Here is a 20,919-nt window from a genome sequence, read left to right as displayed (position 1 = left end):
AAAAGAAAGAACAAGAACCATATGATACTCTCCATAGATGCTGAAAAAGCATTTGACAAAGTACAGCATCCCTTCCTGATCAAAACTCTTCAAAGTGTGGGGATAGAGGGCACATACACCAATATTATCAAAGCCATCTATGAAAAACCCACCGCAAATATCATTCTCAATGGAGAAAAACTGAAAGCTTTTCCGCTAAGGTCAGGAACACGGCAGGGATGTCCGTTATCACCACTGCTATTCAACAAAGTACTAGAAGTCCTAGCCTCAGCAATCAGACAACAAAAGGAAATTAAACGCATCCAAATCGGCAAAGAAGAAGTCAAACTATCACTCTTTGCAGATGATATGATACTATATGTGGAAAACCCAAAAGACTCCACTCCAAAACTGCTAGAACTTGTACAGGAATTCAGTCAAGTGTCAGGATATAAAATCAATGCACAGAAATCAGTTGCATTTCTCTACACCAACAACAAGACAGAAGAAAGAGAAAGTAAGGAGTCCATCCCATTTACAATTGCACCCAAAACTATAAGATACCTAGGAATAAACCTAACAAAGAGACTAAGAATCTATACACAGAAAACTATAAAGTACTCATGAAAGAAATTGAGGAAGACACAAAGAAATGGAAAAATGTTCCATGCTCCTGGATTGGAAGAATAAATATTGTGAAAATGTCTATGCTACCTAAAGCAATCTACACATTTAATGCAATTCCTATCAAAGTACCATCCATGTTTTTCAAAGAAATGGAACAAATAGTCCTAAAATTTATATGGAACCAGAAAAGACCTCGAATAGCCAAAGGAATATTGAAAAAGAAAGCCAAAGTTGGTGGCATCACAATTCCGGACTTCAGGCTCTATTACAAAGCTGTCATCATCAAGACAGCATGGTACTGGCACAAAAACAGACACATAGATCAATGGAACAGAATAGAGAGCCCAGAAATAGACCCTCAACACTATGGTCAACTCATCTTCGACAAAGCAGGAAAGAATGTCTGGAAAAAAGACAGCCTCTTCAATAAATGGTGTTGGGGAAATTGGACAGCCACATGCAGAAAAATGAAATTCGATCATTTCCTTACACCACACACGAAAATAGACTCAAAATGGATGAAGGGTCTCAATGTGAGAAAGGAATCCATCAAAATCCTTGAGGAGAACATAGGCAACATCCTCTTTGACCGCAGCCGCAGCAGTATCTTCCTAGGAACATCGCCAAAAGCAAGGGAAGCAAGGGCAAAAATGAACTATTGGGATTTTATCAACATCAAAAGCTTTTGCACAGCAAAGGAAACAGTGAACAAAACCAAAAGACAACTGACAGAATGGGAGAAGATATTTGCAAATGACATATCAGATAAAGGGCTAGTGTCTAAAATCTATAAAGAACTTAGCAAACTCAATACCCAAAGAACAAATAATCCAATCAAGAAATGGGCAGAGGACATGAACAGACATTTCTGCAAAGAAGACATCCAGATGGCCAACAGACACATGAAAAAGTGCTCCATATCACTCGGCATCAGGGAAATACAAATCAAAACCACCATGAGATATCACCTCACAGCAGTCAGAATGGCTAAAATGAACAAGTCAGGAAATGACAGATGCTGGCGAGGATGCGGAGAAAGGGGAACCCTCCTACACTGTTGGTGGGAATGCAAGCTGGTGCAACCACTCTGGAAAACAGCATGGAGGTTCCTCAAAATGTTGAAAATAGAACTACCCTATGACCCTGCAATTGCACTGCTGGGTATTTACCCTAAAGATACAAACGTAGTGATCCGAAGGGGCACGTGCACCCGAATGTTTATAGCAGCAATGTCTACAATAGCCAAACTATGGAAAGAACCTAGATGTCCATCAACAGACGAATGGATAAAGAAGAAGTGGTATATATACACAATGGAATACTATGCAGCCATCAAAAGAAATGAAATCTTGCCATTTGCGACGACGTGGATGGAACTAGAGGGTATCACGCTTAGCGAAATAAGTCAATCGGAGAAAGACAACTATCATATGATCTCCCTGATATGAGGGAGAGTAGATACAACCTTGGGGGTTAAGGGGGTAGGAGAAGAGTAAATGAAACAAGATGGAATTGGGAGGGAGACAAACCATAAGTGACTCTTAATCTCACAAAACAAACTGAGGGTTGATGGGGGGAGCGGGGTTGGGAGGGGGGTGGGATTATGGACACTGGGGAGGGTATGTGCAATGGTGAGTGCTGTAAAGTGTGTAAACCTGGTGATTCACAGACCTGTACCCCTGGGGATAAAAATATATTATATGTTTATAAAAAATAAAATTAATAAAAAAAAAAGAAAATTAAAGTATACAAAGTCATTTTGGTAGTAATTTGGCTTGACTGAAGTCAACTGGGAAATCTTTTAAATGAAAACAGCTCCTCTATGCCTGGGTTTAAAGGTGAGTCAAAGGTGGCAAGTAATAACAAACAGTTCTTCCTAAACTGCTCTACAAAGTAAATGCCCTGTGAATAAATGCTGTTCACCCACCACTGCACTGGTAAAGAGCAATGTCTTATTTTTGGTAAGAATTATATTAACTCATTGTGACACAACTCACATGAGTAGTAGATCTGATATGTATCTGACTTTTTTTTTTTTTAAGAAAAGAAAAATGATTAAGTAAAACTAATTAATGCAGTTCCTTTGATGGACCAAATGTTAAACACGAAGCCTATACAGGGGGGATCTTGGTAGTTAAAAGGTTATCAGTGTGATAATGATATTGTATCTAGCTTAGAAAGGGGAAAAAATGAGTAGAAAATAGGAAGAGAGTCAGGCTACTTCTAGTCCTTTATGAGTCATTCCTTTGGTATGTGTGTGGGATTCTTTCTTTTCTTTTCTCTTTTTCTTTCGTTCTTCTTTCCTTCTTTTTAATGTTTTATTACAGTGTCAAAGTACTTTAAAATTCAAATTACAACCTCTCAATAGTTATTTCTAAATGGGTATACTTTTCATCTGGCCATCAAAATTGAAATTTTAAAAGCAGATTCTGACTATTCACAGAGGACCAACTAAAAAATTACTAATGCCATATAATCTGAAAGGAAAATTCAGGCATTACCCCTTCTTAAGTCAAGTAAGTGTGATGACTATCAGTTCTATCCTAAAGAAAGCTTCTCCAGAAGCCTTAAACCATGTGAGTCTTCTTTTTTCCAAAGCTGGAAAGGAGATCTGAAGTAGAGGAAATCTTTATATTTCTATCCTCTGCTAGCCATAAAGAATAGTAGTAAGTTCTTATCTGAGAGCAGAAAACTTTGCTTTTTGTTAGTATCATAATCATAGTCTATAATTACTGAATTGAGATAAAAGAAGATAAACAACATGACTTCTGATACCGTGCTCTTAAGAACTTCCTAGATCATAATATTTATGCTAGAGTATGCCAAATTAGATTAAACATAAATTACTAAGGTTAAAAGATGATAAGTGTATAGAAGCAATTAAATTGCTCTAGAGTTTCAAAAATACCTAAAAATCACAGCTTGATAAGTAGGTTTTTTTCCAAAAGAATTGAAGCTCCGTATTAAAATAGCACAGTGAAATAAGACAGTCGTAGATATGAAAATAGGTATTAAAATTCTAAACTTTCCTCCTCTTCTCAGTTGCTAACAACCTTTAGAAGGGTAACTTAGATTTAGTTTTCTGAGTTTTGAGTTTCTATATCCTGTAATATTTTAGTTAGAAAACTAAAGAACCAAGAGATTCAGTCAAGCATTTGAAGAAACCAGATTCCAAAAATGAAGTTAAATTCAGACAATGTGAAATACAAAACTGGACATAGTACTTAAAATATATAATACGGGCGCCTAGGTGGCTCAGTCCTTAAGCATATGCCTTTGGCTCTGGTCATGATCCCAGAGTCTTGGGATCCAGCCCGCAGAACGGTTCCCTGCTCAGCAGGGAGCCTGCTTCTTCCTCTCTCACTCCCCCTGCTTCTGTTTCCTTTCTCACTGTCTCTGTGTCATATAAATAAGTAAAATATTTATATTAAAAAAAAGAACATATAATATTTATTTCTGTCATCAGTGGTAGCAGAAAGTTTTAGCTTGCTTTCCAAAGTGCACATACTCATGACTACGTGAAAAGAAACTGAAGCACTAGCACATATTTATAAAATTTATCAAAAGGCACTATTACTACTGTCTATCCTCCATGCTTAAGGAGATTTTAGGGGTCAAGGAAAATCCTTTTTTATTCACTTTGGTACTTACAACAGCTATTTAAATTATCATGATTATTGCAAAGTTAGAGGATAATCTAGTGGTATAAAATTACTTTTGCTTCTTCTCATCCCATCTACTTTGCTCCCTCCCAATCTGCACATGAGAAAGAAAAGCCAAGTTTAAAACACAGAACATGTCAGCTGCTGTCCAAAGAGGTTTAGTAGTCTATTCTCTCACAGTCATCGTTTTGTCGTCAAGATAGCAAGAACCCAGAGCCAAAGAATGGTGCAGGAGAGAGAGAGAGTGTGTGTGTGTGTGAATGAGTGTGTGAATCTACCTACATGGTGTAGTGAGAGGGAGAAGGAAAGCATTATATTCTTAGAAGACACAGAGAAATATTAGCAACATGATTTCTATACAACAGTGTTAACAACAGCCTGTTTGGTATGCACTTTTAACTGGGTCAGACATAAAACTAATAAACTAGAGTTATAAATTATATACCAAAGACAACCAGTTATAGATTTAGAGAGCGGAAAAATCATATTGCATTGTCACCTATTTATTAAAGATATTTCTTAGGCAAACTATAAATAGTAGATTTTAAAAGGTATAAAAATTACTTTAAACAGTTAAAATCTGGGCAGTTTAAAAGGAAGACATTTATTAAATAACTGTATTAGTATGAAAATGTGCTTTTAAAGGTTAAGAGATTTAGGATTCAAAACTTACAAGTGCGCAAATCAAAATGTGACTTTTCTGTGAGTTTTCAGACAGTGCATAAAAAATCTAAGCTAATTATGGTGTTGATCAGTAAAACCCAATTAAAAACAGTTATACCATAGCAAACAGAAATGAATTACCTCGTCTTCGCCCATAACTCCTTGCTGCATGTAAACAAAGGACAAATTGTAAAATGTCAGAACTAAAAACAAGCCCACCCATACAAATATTTGTGATCTGAAAAGCTAAGTGTGCATTTCGTAATCGGTGCGACTTTAAGAGCTAGGACAATGTCACTGTATAATATCTGTATGGTGTTTTATTATTTACAAAGCATATATATATGTATATATATATATGTATATATATGTATATACATAACGGTATAAAAATAACTGTACAAAAAATAAACAGGAAATAAATCATTTATTTTCATGCTCAAATTCATGAATATTTCTTTCATTTGATCAGGACAGTAATATGTAACACCTTTAGTTAAATGGCATCCCAAATAATGAATGGAAACAACCAGAATTAAATCCTTATTTTCCTAATTATAAAGAATGATATAGCAGATACAGTCCAACAAATAGCTATTCAAACCCAATTCACATTATACCAAACCTGTGTGAAAAAAGTATTGGAAGACAGAGAAGAATGAGAAGCTATAACAATGTTAAGCTGATACTGTGAAGCCTACAGAGCTTAGATAGAATGTAAAGAAATCAATCCATGTTCAAACTTGCTTAGTTGAAGAAATGACTAATGATACACTATAGCTAACAATGCTCTCAATCCTTTTGGTACATTTTATAATCGCTAAGTGTTTATATCTCTATCCCTGAGGTAAGAGGGATTCAGCCACAAATTATTATTATTATCATCACAGAATAGCACATTTGTTAAACACTGTAAAAATATAAAGCAGAAAGGCATTTCAATCTACATTATTAGCAATTTACATAATTCCTTAGAGAAAAAATACTGCAATTTATTCTCCATAAGAAACTACCAGTTTGATAAAATCCACAACATATTTTTAAATAACTCCTTCCCCCCAAAATCTGAGTATACAATGACTATTTTTACCCTGGAATCGGGATTATCAAAGCAGTAAACCAAAATAAAAAATGACTATTAAAATTAAGGTCTTAGCCCAAGTTTCATGAATTTTTTAGGCTTGGGAAACTTTCTTTCTGAATAAATCTCAAATCAAAATATATATTGAAAGTCATGAGAAATATAGTTTCCTCCAAAGTATAAAGTAAAGATCAAGAGAAAACACCTCACATTAAATACATTCTATTATAGAACTTATACAAAATATAAGCCTTTAACACAAAGAAGTATGTCCACAGGTGAGAATATAGCATTAATTCCCCTATAGTAATAGTGGGAAAAACAAACTTGTCAATCCTCAGTCATTTACACTTCAAGAAATAAGTCAAATACAAGGCTTACATCCGTCTTTTGTTTAAAAAAAAACAAAACAAAACAACAACTTCATTTGCATCTCTCTCTCTTGTTTTTATTTAGCTAGAATTACTGTATATATAACCTTTTTGGGAGCTCCAATTAATTCACAGCCTAGAAGGTGGACTGACCTATACATTAGTTTATATGTAAGCTTACCAGTGTGTTTATGTGTAAATACAGCTTATTTATGTATCATACAAGTAATATATTACTTGTTTATATTATTTATAGCTTATCTAACCTATATATTAGTTTAGGGTAAGGGTAGGGGTAGAAGTAACATTTTTGCTGTGGAAGTCTTCTAAGACTTAAAAAAGCCTTAAAAATATCAGGGTCTCAAAGAGATGTGAGACCGACTGTGGAAAATCTAATAGCAATTTTAAAAGAGGTAACAAGACCAGACCACGGAAGAATCAATTCACTCTCAAGTCTTGACAGTTGCATTAGGTGTGGAAATGGTCAATAGGCCCCAAACAGTCACAGCACCAGTCTGAGGAGTCAGGCTTTCTACTTATCTCTAGGCATGATGTAAATGGTATTAATCCAGTAAAAATTTGCTTAATGGGATTTCATTCATGGGTATAAAAGGTGGCTCATTTATAAAGCAAATAAAACTATTCCCATCAAGTTTTTTTTTTTTAAGATTTTATTTATTTATTTGACGGAGAGAGAGATCACAAGTAGACAGAGAGGCAGGCAGAGAGAGAGAGAGAGGGAAGCAGGCTCCCTGCTGAGCAGAGAGCCCGATGCGGGACTCGATCCCAGGACCTGGAGATCATGACCTGAGCCGAAGGCAGCGGCTTAACCCACTGAGCCACCCAGGCGCCCTCCCATCAAGTTTAAAGTCAAATTATGAATTGTAATGAAGTCATAATGTGGCAAATAATTCTTGACATATTGAAAAAATTAAATACCTCATAACCAGTTTATACTCTTAACTGTTATATTCTTTGCTGAGGCTTTTCAATACTGAAATAGTCAAAAATGTACAAATGTTCATAACATCTTAGGTTTCATCTCATTCCTATGCTTGAAACACATTATTTAGAAAACTTCTCCGACTATCTCATACCTGAGGAATTTTAGAATCCTGTAAAGAGCTATTCTACTTATTTTTTGGACAACTCTCAAATTCCAAATCTCTACATTACCAAAAATAGACTGACTGAAGATGAAGCTAAACCATGCGAAACATTTCTCATCCCCTGTCATGGAAATAACCAATCTGCTACCATTACCCTAAACAATGGCATGTATACTCACTTTCCTACCAGTGTTCTTATGGAAATTTCTGGAGTATGTTCCTCTGTAACTCTGATTCAGCATTAAGAAAGGCCCCCAGCAAGAAAAGGAAATCATTAACTTATGTTTTAATTAAAGAAGACTTATTTTTTTTTAAGATTTTATTTATTTATTTGACAGAGAGAGAGAGAGAGATCACAAGTAGGCAGAGAGGCATGTAGAGAGAGAAGGGGAAGCAGGCTCCCCACTGAGCAGAAAGCGCGATGCGGGACTCTATCCCAGGACCCTGAGATCATGACCTGAGCTAAAGGTAGAGGCTTAACCCTCTGAGCCACCCAGGCACCCCAAAGAAGACTTCTTTAAACAATATGCCCCTCCAAACTCAATTTAGAATACAACTAAGAAAAAAAAATGAGCAATTTTTTTGTGTAAAAACTGTATTTAGAATATTAAATTTCAGGTACCTAAGTTTTATAAAGCATTTTATAAATGTACAAGTCATTCAAAAGGAATTGGCTATTAAAGAAACATATGTAAATATATATGTGTGTGTGTATACATATATATGCATGTTAGATTATATGCATTTTTCTTCATGGAGATAATAAGAAGGCTATGAAAAAAGATCTTTTCCATATAAGTGACTTTATAATTAATTTGGTCCTGGGTTATCAATAATCTTATTTAGGTTCTAACCCATAAAAAAGAAATAGGAGGATTCTGACATCCTTTTTGGCATCTTTGTGTCCTTATATATTGCCTCTTAGCTACAGCTGTGGTACATGAATTACTGCAGATGGAGGAAGAGATGGGTAAACATACTAAATTAGCTGGAAATATTTAGGTTAAAGTTCTCTTGGTGTGAAACTGAAGAAATTCTTATTTCTTGCCCTATGAGGCCAAAACCAGGGAGAGAAATACACCCCAAATCATAGTCCTTTTCAAGATCCAAAATAAATCTGTTATCTAGTCCACTTACTTCTATCAGCATAAAAAAGAACTGATTACGTACTCAAGTTTCCTATTATGTTTATGACTTAATACAGTACATTTAGAATATCTGCCCTCAGAAACACAATTTCATTTCTGAGTAAATTTTCTTCGTTAAAAGATAAACAAAACTTCTTTCCTCCCAAAAAGCAAGCAAGCTCTTGATTACAAACATGGCTGTATGTGGTTAATCACAGCAAATTTAAATTTCAAACTAACTTGCATCACCCCATACTTCTGCTGTTCTTCTTTTGAAAAACTGTATGTTCTAATAAACATATAAGCTATTTTTCCTTGGGAAAGGGGTGAGAGGAAACACAACATGATGCAAATAGAAAGAAATACTCGAATGAAACATCATTTTTAATTGGTCCTCACCACTATGAAAAACAGGGTGGTTTTTTTATTTTGTTCTTTCTTATTGATAATAAAATACATGAGATTTATACACTTACAAATATAAACACTCAGGCTATCATTCTAACTTCAGATAGTATTTAACTTTTGTCTTTTAGACAGTCTACTCATTCCTATACAATGTGACTTCCCTAAAACGCTTCTGGGTGTTAAATTTGGACTCTTCTACAATATTATTCAAGAGTGGTGGTCTCCACCAGTCAATTCAACTTGATTTCTAGTTAGACTGAGGAACATGATGTGTTCAGAGCCTACCTGCAGTTATATTTCTATAGCATTTTTTACTGTTAATTTTTTTTTCTATACAACTTCATGAGACATACAGATGTGGGATTATACCTCTTTTTCTCTAAGTTAACAGAGGCTCAAAAGTTTTACCTGGTCTGATCTACTTCATCACCTTTACCCCATTACCTGTTTATTTCTTAAAGAAATATTTCAAAGTTTAACTATAATGTCAATTGACCAGGAAGATAGAATCATGAAGCTTTACATTTGCCTTATCTGCATAACAACTGTACTATTTATGTATTATTCTTTATTAAATGGACTGAAGCCTAGCACCTAGTAATAGCTTAGTAACGTCACAGATTTCTGCCAGTTCTGTGTTTTCTAAGGAATGATCTTAAATTGCAATAGTCATGCATTTATTTTAAATATGTATTTGTGTGCCACTAAAGTCATCTTGGGTACCACAAGGGACATGTGCACCGTACTTTAGGAAACACTGCCCAAGAGAGTCATTTTGCTTTTGACACAAATTTTGTTCCTAGTATAGCTCCTTCCAAGTGGTTCTGGTTTGGCTTCCTGCAATAACATAAAACAAACCTTCTTTGGTCACTATATATAACTTCCTTCACTTGAAAATATTGGCTACATCTTTTAATTTTATATTCTCCAACACTTTCATCTATTCAGGGGACATGAATGTATTCTTTCAAAGTCATTTTGTCACCTTTCATCATTACGCACTGCCACAGCTGTTCTAAACACTTTACATGAATGAATTTCTTCACATCTCAAAACAATCCCCCTGATGCAGGAAGCATTTTTATCTACTTCTGACATAAAGAACTGAGTTAAACTGAAGTTAGGCAAACTGTCCAAGGCCACATAGCTAGTAATAGCAAAGCTAGATCATTTAGCTCCAGAGCCTGTAGTATAAACTATGGTTTTTTCTTTAAGTTCAGTTACCCAACATATAGTACATCTTTAGTTTTTGATGGTGTTTAATGATTCATTAGTTGTATATAATACCCAGTGCTCATCAGATCACGGGGCCAACTACTGTTAACTATTGCTAAACCACCATAAAAAAATACTGATCTATAATTTATTACCAAATATTGATTTTCAAGGTCAATAATATTTGCTATGCTTGTTGGTTAAGTAATACAACTTACTTAATCATTTGCTAATAGTGAGTTTCAACCTGTGAACATATTAAAAAATAATAATTTAAAAAGTCTATGTAATGAGATGCTATAATATCTGTCATCAATAATATTTAATAATAACTTAGTACAGGGTGAGGGCTTGGTATCAATATCACTTAATTCCCATATTTCCTAGGGAGATAATATGCTAAGAATATAGTTAAATTATAAGAATTAAAAGCAGCTCAAGCAAAATTTCCCCTTACTATTTATTGTCATTTGCCTATTTCTCTCTTCAATAACTTAGATGTCTATCAAAAAATTACTTAAATCCGTAATATTCAAATACCTCCTTACCCTATAAATATACCCAATGTCCTCATTCCTGCTTCCCCCTTAACAATGATCCCAAATGAGCAAAATACTTTTTTTTTCTCTTGGATCAAACTGTCCTTACTGACCTAAACATATTTTGATGTCCTAGTTTCATTATCTTTTCTCTCCCCTAGTCCCTTGCCAGAGAAAGTTCAGAATATCCAGGACAGCTTACTGTATCGAGTATGTAATGTGGCCCCAGAGTGGCAGGCTATGAAGAGCGCTAACATAATGAAAAAAGCAAATTTGTCCACAGGATTCAACTCCTGCCTAAAATAAAATATTCTTGTGTCTACTATGTGATGAAAGACTTCTAACCTAACATCTAGGCTGTTTAAGAAGGCTTTTCTCAAGTGATAGAATCAATTAATTTAATAATATTTAGTGTAACCATGGGGAACCTCAGTTAGGTGTCTGACTCTTGGTTTTAGCTCAAGTCATGATCTCAGGGCCCTGGGATGAGCCCTAGGTGGTGCTCCTGCTCAGCAGGGGGTCTGCTTGTCCCTCTCTGTCTGCCCTCCCCGTACAGCTCATGCTTTCTCTCAGAGGTAAATAAAGAAAATCTTTAAAATAATAATAATACTATCATTATTATTATTTAGTGTAGCTGAAAGTGTAAGTTGTAAAAATAGTTCAGCTTCTAAGTTCTTTGCTCACATACAACTGATGTCTTCTATTGTGATTACAATACACTTCTGAATCGCCCTAGTGTGCTATGCATAAAGAAATCTCAGAACATCTGTGAATGATCTAACAAACTGTCTCATACAATAGCACCTACTTCTTAACAGAGTAGGAGAAATATACATATTCTATTTTTTCCACTGAACTGCCTCTTTTAAAAGTTACAATAGAAATGTGAATGATCTTTATCACATAGACTGTCCCAAAAGAAAATTATTTAAGGAAGTCAGGATAAACATATAGTTTATTGTTACCTAAACCCATCTTTACTTTATGAATCATGTCATGAAGATAAAAATTACAACCCATTTTCAGTTTGCAAATTCAATTTCAACACTGTAGGTTTTCATAACAGATTTAGAGACCAGCTACTGAAATGGCATATTTTTTTTTAAATTCCACAGTAGAAAGAAGTTGACTGAGGAAGTACTGGAATGCAATTTCTAGTTAAATCTTTCTGGTCAAAGTCTATGTAAGCACTATAATTCGCTGAATTCATGCATGTGGCCTGCTGGACTGTTGAAAGGTCTAGCCCAGACATGGCCTCAGCCTAGAAAGCACAGTCAGGCCCCAGGGTGAGAACCTTGACAATTCAACCTCTAATCATCCTTTAAGATCCTAACATATAAACCAGTGCTTAGACTAAGCTGGCATGTGGTGGGCAATGCAATATGTAACAATCCAATTTTAAATGAACCAATCAATCACATCACCAGACACATTGCTTCTTCAGCTTTTCTCTCATTCCAAAATCCTATCTCCCTTGACAATCTCCCAGGTAGCCTGGACTTTATTCCCACTTTCCTGTCACTATAGTCTTTACTTAGTATTAGTTCACACAGTCGAGCTTTACACTGGCCTTTTTTTTTTTAGACTTTGTTCCCTAACTTCACTGCCATCTGTTCTAAACAAAGCTTTAGTTAAAATAGAAGAGCCAAGCCATTCTAATTATATAATTAAGTATTTTAAACTACTATCTCTACTCTTCCTTCTTCCTACTTCCCTCTCTTTATCCACCCTCTTATTTAAAAATACCTTTGTGAAGGATATTTTCATCTTCCATGTCTACTCCCACAGTCATGGATGTGCTAAGTACTGTGACTCTGAATACAGTGTTTGTCCAACAGAAAGAAAACAAAATTTAATGAAACTTTATTTATCCTGTTTCTGACTCTGGTGAAGTTCATAGTGTAAACTTTCTAGTTAGAATAAATTAAGTCAGTGTGAACACCATATTTGCAAGGAATCCCTAGTATATTCACTCCTTGGTTAACATAAGCACCAGTACTATACTAAGTAACAAGTTCTATGTTGTTTGCAAACATCATCTCATTTAATTTTCATAATAAACCCTAAGATTGTTATTCCCATTTCATAGAAGGGAAACTTCTATGAAATAGAAGGTTCACAGAAGTTACTGAACAAGGTCTCACCATAAACTAGAAAGCCAGTATTCAGACTCAGGATTCTCTCTAAAGTCTGTAATCAATGAATTAAATCACGCTGTCACAAATACACTACAATGACTGCTCTGATAGCCAGAAAACATTCAAACTTATAATTCTGCTTTCTGCACAGAAACTGTAGCAGTTATAATTTATTTTTATACTTCTAAAATAATTAACTTCTGTGTATGGGGAAGGTATAGAGAACCATGTACTCAATCATATTTGTTTATAAGAGTCAAATTGGAAAAATAAAATGTTTTTATAAAACTTACCATTTAACATCAACAGATTATCAGTTCCTGGATGTGGATAGCTCAATCGACCTTTAAAAAGACAAGAAAGGAAAGTTTGAAGATTATGGAGCTATTTGAAAAAGCAAAAAAAGGCAAGAGGGATAGGGAGGAAATTACTGACCACAGTATATTTCTTAAATTAAAAAAAAAAGGAATTTAACTCAAAACATATTAACCCAAATCATCTTTGAAATATGAAAGCAAAACAAAAAACACCTAACCTTAGTTCCATCATAAGAGCACAATGTGACTTAGGAGCAATGCCTAGAGAATAAAACCTATTTTTTTTCTGAGATGTAAAAACAATGTAGGTATCCAAACTTAAAAAAGGATGTAAACATTTTTTAATATTTTCAAAATTGTTTAAAATTCTCTCCACAGCTTTCTTTGCCCAAAAATAAAATCTGAAGAAAAGGAATTTATATTCCTAACCAAAATATTAAAATAAAAAAATGAGCACCAAAATTCATCACAACTTGTCATTAATTCAGCATGATTTTATATATAGTTGTATTTAAATAAGGATGTTTGCGGGCACCTGGGTGGCTCAGTTGATTAAGTAACTGCCTTTGGCTCAGGTCATGATCCCAGGATTTCGGGATCAAGTCCCACATCAGGCTCCCAGCTCCACGGGGAGTCTGCTTCTCCCTCTGATCTTCCCCCCTCTCATGCTCTCTCTCACTGTCCCTCTCTCAAATAAATAAATAAAAATCTTAAAAAAAAATAAATAAGGATGTTTGATGAAAACGCCTTCAACATACTATTATAAATAAGGATGTTTGATGAAAACGCCAACAACATACTACTATTCAACATACTAAATAAGGATGTTTGATGAAAACGCCTTCAACAACTATTAAATTGCAAATTTAACCTGCTCAAAGTTTATAACTGATCTAAAAAAATTTTTTTTAAAGATTTTATTTATTTATTTGATAGACAGAGATCACAAGTAGGCAGAGAGCCAGGCAGAGAGAGAGGAAGGGAAGCAGGTTCCCTGCTGAACAGGGAGCCCGACGTGGGGCTCGATCCCAGGATCCTGGGATCATGACCTGAGCCGAAGGCAGAGGCTTAACCCACTGAGCCACCCAGGCGCCCCTGATCTAAAAAATTTTTAAAAAAGGAAAATATTAAAGCTTAAGAGCACAGTAGCCTAGTCTTTCCTTTGAGCCATTCTTCATTCAAGAGTTTTGCACTTAATACATGCAGAAACGATAGCAGTATTGCAGACTGCTGTGGAAAGTAGAAAAGGCAAGTCTGAACATACTATGGGCTTATTCAGCATTTCTACATCATAGTGCTTGTTTGACTATATGCCAACATCGAGGATCATTATTTTTAGCCCATTAAAATAGAAGACTTTCCTCTAATGCCTGAATCTCTGATGGACTTTTAGAAAGGTCCATTAAAATCTATTGAGAAAACAACTAAATTAAATGTCTGTGCGATGGCACATCTGCAGCTTTCAGCACAGCTCTTTAAAGACTCTGACAGTCTGGGATGAGATGCTGCCAGAATAGTGACCGATAAATATCCGAATGAATCTGACATGATTAATAAGGAGTAGAGATTCACTGCATCTACCTCAACCACCTCAGCAAGCACTCTAAACTGTAAGGCCCTGTATTACACCCAAACATTCCATAAAAAATACAGACTGTCTGTTGGGGTTTTGTTGAAATTATGAAGCTAAAAAATTCAGTCATCTACCAATGAAGGAGATAATCCAATTCTGACATTAAAATACACACACACACACACACACACACACACACACACACACACACTCTTCATCTGGGCTCTAAACTGTGGCAGATTCAGACTCAACGTGGTGAAACAAAACAAATGTTACTGTTCTTTAAAAGACAACTGACCACCTCTTATTTACTCCTGAATTTCATGCAGCATAACCTCAGTTAAATTAATAAAGTCCTCATACTCTAAAAACATGCAAGTAAGTTTATTGTTGTAATACTTTAGTATGCAGTGAGAAAGAGGCAGCATGTAAAAAAAGGTACAAGACACAAAGAGGGAGAAAGCAGACTTTTTCTAAACTGGACTTCAACAGCACAGAGCATTACTTTGTCTCAACTATCACAGCTTATTTTGGAAATATGCCTATTTCTAAACATCTTGCTGCAGATGACCAAATTTAGAGAGCAATTGAAGGCCATGAAAAAGTACTGTTATTTTTGACTTGAGATTGAAAATTAAGAACCCTATGAAAGTGGTAGCCTGTATTGCTATATCCACACTAACAAGTTCATTAAGTCTTGTATACCCACAATGCGTAGGATGCTGAGGACACAACTATGTGTCTGCTTATGATGTGGTACGAAAGACAGGAACAACTTCAACAGAATCTGCCAAGTGTTAAAAGAATCATGTACAGTACGCTATATAAAAAACAAAGGCGCATTTAACCAATTAGGGACTCAGGCAAGACCTTCTAGAGAAGTAAACTGAGCAAAGCCTTAAGCCTGGCTCCATTTCAAAAGACACTCAACTTTCAACTGCCATGTATTTATCCTCCAACAGGTTGAGTGTTTGCTTTACCTATCCCAAGATACAAGTAAGAAGGCATTTTCACTGCTTATAGCCTTTTGACTTCCTAGCTCTAAATGGACTTAAAAAGACATACCTTATGTATAAAATTCACAAGGTAGATACCTTTTTGCAGGATGTATATTTGTATATATGTTCCAAAATATAGTTCTCCAAATAAGAAAATCTCTCAATATAACTAATCAAATACTCCAAAACGAAATAAGCAAACTCAGATTCACTTTTCAATTATCCAATCCCTTATCCTCTACCATAGCAAAATATGAGTACATCTTAAGACAAGTAACTTTTACAGTTCATTTTACCTGGGATAGTACTAAAAATTACTATCACTAAGAACATGATAATTTATAGAAATAACTAAAATTTGAGAGCTTACTCTGTGCTAAGAGCTTTTCTAACTTCTTTACAACCAATTATTTAACCCTTACGGCAATCATGTGAATTAGGTATTATTATCTTCTACGACATTAAAAGGTTACAAAATTCGCTCAAGGTTACATGGTTGGCACACAGCACTGGTAAGACATGACCCCTGGGCAGAGTGGCTCCATGCTCTTAATGACGACTTCCCAGTTGATAAAATAATACAGAGAAAGGTATGTATGGTTGGTCATAGGGCAAATTGTTATCCTAAGTCCATTAAAAGTATTCAGAGAGTGACTATGTAGTGTATGATAACTTATCCTTTAACACAGAAAAAAAAATCACATTGCTGTAAAACCAGTTTCTCCCTATTATCTAAAAACCCTGTGGAACAGAGACTGCCAGTTGTACATTAACTGCTGTACATGTCAATAATAGGAACCCCAAATTCTACCGAGGCTCAGGGATGCCCAGAGTTAAAAAAACTACATTTTCCAGACTCCCTTGTAGTTAAAGCATGCCCATGAGAGTAAGACTTAGCCAATGGGATGTAAAACAAAACTGGCGTATGCTGTTTCTAGGAAGTATCCCTAAAAGGGAAGATCTTCCCTTTCCTTTCCTTTTTTTTCTGTCTGCTGGGATGCAGATGTGATGGCTAACCTGAATCAGAAATACTACATTATGAAGCTACAGCTGGGTGGTAAGGACAGCAGAACACAAAGACAGGTGCCTAGATGCATGAACATCACCACTTTTATGGGTGTTACGTTTTTGTAAGAGAAAGAGACTATCTTGTTTAAACTACTTATGTGCTTTCTGTTGTCCCAGAAGAACCTACCCTTACAAATAAAGCTCTCTAGTCTAAATTTATGCAAACTGAATTTTAGGTAACCGAGTTATTATTTATTATTGTGAAAATATGATATAATAATTTCATGATGGTTTTAATGTATCTATTAATTAATGGATATCTCCTACTCTCAGCACTTCTTTCACATTGATACTATGAAACTTAAAAATAGATACTTTTGGAAAATATGCATTTATTCTTAGGTGTCAGTGAATAACTACAGGACCTATGCTATCTTAAAATTTGTCTTATTAGTTTACTATGCTTTTAATTATCTGTATAATACATAAATAAGAGGCAATTCATGTTGGCCATTTAAAATGTATATTCAAGCAACAAAAAAATACAGAAATATGACAACTGCATCCAATTTATCACTTATATAGATGAATTACCATTACTAAAACATAAAGCAAAGCATTATTTAAAGACACGCAAAAACTCAAGCCAGCATTAAAGACTATTTCATATATATTTAAGTTCCTTCTCCAAATTACCTACCTACTCTCAATTAAAAAACTTAGAAAATAGAGATGATAAAATAATACACCACTTCTCTTAGGATTTAAACATACTTTCACAACTGGAGAAATGTGAATCAGAAAGGATAAAATGAAGCAATCACTTCTTAACATCTCTTAATGTTTATGTAGGCTCAAGTTGAAAGCCCAGTAACAAGCGAGCTCTAGTACCCTATTTGCTAAAGCATCATATTTCCCTTTCCAGATACCATATACTCTTGGTTTATTCTCACTAGCTACTCCTGAAATCCTCTTTGCTATGTCTTCCTCCTCAACTTTTAAACACCGAGAGCCAGTATTCACTAATGGGACTTCTCTTTCTACACCATCTCCCTTGGTGATGTTATCTACTACCAAAGCTTCACACATCATTATCTAAGCAGATGACTCCCATATTTATATCTCCAACTGCAACCTTTCACCCATACTTTTCCAGACTAGCATATAGCACTATCTTCCTTTCATATGGATGCTCATCCCCAAACCCTGGGTTACCTCTACACTTCATTCTATGTAATCTGTATACAAATCCGTCAACAAATCCTGACTGCTTTATTATAAACACAGACCTGGATTTTATTGCTCTTCATCAGCTCCTTCATGGTTTCCCAAGCCCACATTATTCTTATCTCTTCACAGAGTACTAGAATAACCTGATAGTCTAGTCTCCATTCAGCAGACCCCATGATACCTTTAAAATCTAAATGAGTTCATGTACTTCTATTGCTCAAAATGCTCCCATGCTGGCCCCTCATCCTCTACTATTCTAACCACACTGGCCTCTCAGCTATTACTCAAACTTGCCAGGCATATTCCCATTCCAGGATCTATTTCCTCTTCTATTTAAAATGAATTTGCCCAGATATGATCAAAGCTGTACCTCTCCCTTCATTCAGGTGTTTTAAAAGATGCTGTCAGAGAACATTTTAAAATAGCAGCTTCTTTCACTATCCCTTGACACTTTATTTTTTTTCTTCATAGCACTGGTTCTTTTTGTCTCCATCCTTCATTAAAACTGAAGATCCATAAGGAGAGGACTTCATCTTTTTTATTCTCTACTGTATCTCTAGCATCTAAAACAGAGTCTAGTACATAACAGGCCCTTAAGTATTTGTTAAATGGTTGGATGAAATATCTCATTGTATTATGTAACCTATGAGCTCAATCAAAAGCTTAGTACTAAGTATGTGTTTGTAGGTAGAGCATGGAAGGATGTTCTCTCAGTAAATGGAAAAATTATACAATTAAGTTTTTATTAGTTTATTTTTCTAAACTCCTTAAGAATGAGGAGAGGGAGAAAGATAAGTCTTGCTTTTTTGCTCTGTCAAGATAAACTTCTCCCTTCTCCACAAATATTTTTCTTTAAAGAATACATCTAAAACATGACCTCCAAAGTTCCAATATTCACAGTTAATGATGCCAACTCATTCCTCATCAGTGATGATAAAATTACTAAAGAGCAATGTCACACATTCTGCCAACTCCCTTTAACAACAAAAAAATTAAATTACATATTAGAATCATAAAGATATTAGGGTAGAATTAATATTAAACCAAATAATGAGAGGCAGTATGGTACAAAGTTTAAAGCACAAACTCAAGAGTCCAACCATTTCGTAGCACTGAAACTTGGACAATTACTGTTAGTAAGCCACCAGAGTCACCCAACTGTAAAATAAGAGTAAATATCTACATCTTAGCTGTGAGAATGACATATATTAATACCTACATGTAGAATCCTCAGGCCAGTGTTTGGCATGTATCAAGTATTCAATATGCGATATGTATCATGTTTTACATTATGTGTATACATGTGTGTGTTTATTATACACATGAACAAGTTATACAAATGAAAAGATCAAATATTTCCTTCTTACATGCTTTAAATATAAAGCACTATTTCCACTAGCTTGGTCATCTCTTCTAATATTTCTTCATTTTCTACATTTTACCTGTATTTCCAAATCTAGTTAGAAAGAAAATGGTTCACAGAAGTCTGGTAAAATCCACTTAGAATGTGGTCATTACCAACCTTGAATAACTCCAATCTCTGTTCAGATCCAAGGGGCAGGACAGTCATTCCTGACCTCATTCTCAAATCTCAATGCATGCCTCATAAAAGCCTAAGAATAAGATCATACAAATGCAGAAAAGACCCTTAGATCCAAAGTACCAGATCCCAAGAGAGCAAAAGAATCATTCCTTAATAAAAGTCACCAATCTAAGCGAGTTGTCAGGAAAATTAATCTAGTTAACTCTTAAAGCAGGGTCCCAACATAATTTTTTTTTACTGAATTATTTACAACTTTTAAAACTTTTATCGAATCAATACTAGAAAACATACTAAAAAACACTAAGGGATACAAAGTATCAAAAACTTGTTTCAAGTAACGTATAACCGCAAAAGAATGACAACAACAAAAGCCTACACTTAAGTCATTAATCATGTGCTAAGATAATGTATCACCATAGTTATTATAATAAAACAATTAAGATATATGTAATTAATATTAAAATCAAGTTGAACTAATTAATGGTTGCAAAACTTTAAATTGTGACACTTTCATAAATGAGAATAATATTAAGAATAACAAATGGGCAATCAAGCATTGCCAGTGGCAGTATAAAGTGGCATAAAACTTAAAAATAAGTTGGCAATATATGTCTCTAGAGCCTCAAAAACAAACATATTAAGTATATTTTTGGAAATAAAAACAGAAAAAGCTCACTGATTTTTATTTAAAAATTTGAAGTACCTAAATTTCCAATTGTAGGGGAATGGTTACACAAACTATTTTAAATGCATATAAATATTTTTTTAAAAAGTCCTAAAAATACTGATGAAGAGTAAGAATTACTATAGAAAAATGTTTAATCATTCAACCAATAATTTATTTAGCCCTTTCTATTTTTTTGGCACTATAATTAATGTTGATTCAAGATACAGCAAAAACAGAGGTGTTCATGGCTCCCATGACACAGTATCATGTGAGAGATATGTACATTGATAAAAAGCTACTGAATCAAGAATGAGCAAGGTACTCCATTTAAAAAGGAGTATGATTAACAATCTTTTACAGAGTAATCCACTAATGACTATAGAGTGTTAGGGAGGCTTCACTAAAGAGATAGGTAGACTAGGGATTATAGAGATTTCCAAAAGAACATGGTCGTCTGAATGCATGTGTGCATCTTTGTTTCTTTCTGAAGCCCCTAAAGTGACATACAGAAATTTTAAAGAGGCATAACTTCATCAGGACAAAAAAAAATGAGGCAGGATCACAGAAGAATTGTCAATAAATTTTTGGAAACTGTGAACATGAATGGTTGAGTGGTCACCTGCCTTTGTAGACCAGAAATCACTGACAACACTGAAACCTAAAC

The 20,919-nt window shown here is 34.7% G+C and overlaps 1 protein-coding gene across 10 annotated transcripts in view; it reads right to left on the bottom strand.

Annotated features, from left to right (window-relative positions):
• CPEB2 (cytoplasmic polyadenylation element binding protein 2) overlaps positions 1 to 20,919 on the bottom strand; it is a 77,901-nt gene that overhangs the window by 33,439 nt on the left and 23,543 nt on the right. For 5 of the 10 annotated variants that reach the window (XM_047718906.1, XM_047718904.1, XM_047718907.1 and 2 more), the window contains 2 exons: positions 13,213 to 13,263; positions 5,073 to 5,096 (listed from right to left, as the gene is read on the bottom strand). In XM_047718906.1, coding sequence (XP_047574862.1) covers positions 5,073 to 5,096; positions 13,213 to 13,263 — 75 coding nt within the window. Of the gene's footprint in view, positions 1 to 5,072; positions 5,097 to 13,212; positions 13,264 to 19,567; positions 19,609 to 20,919 lie in introns of those variants that run through there. The other 5 variants (XM_047718908.1, XM_047718905.1, XM_047718909.1 and 2 more) reach the window with 3 other exon arrangements.

The sequence above is a fragment of the Lutra lutra genome, chromosome 2 (assembly GCF_902655055.1).
Source record: "Lutra lutra chromosome 2, mLutLut1.2, whole genome shotgun sequence".
Lineage (NCBI taxonomy): Eukaryota > Metazoa > Chordata > Mammalia > Carnivora > Mustelidae > Lutra > Lutra lutra.
The sequence above is the reverse complement of the archived record's forward strand: the minus strand, read 5'-3'. Positions and strand labels throughout refer to the sequence as shown.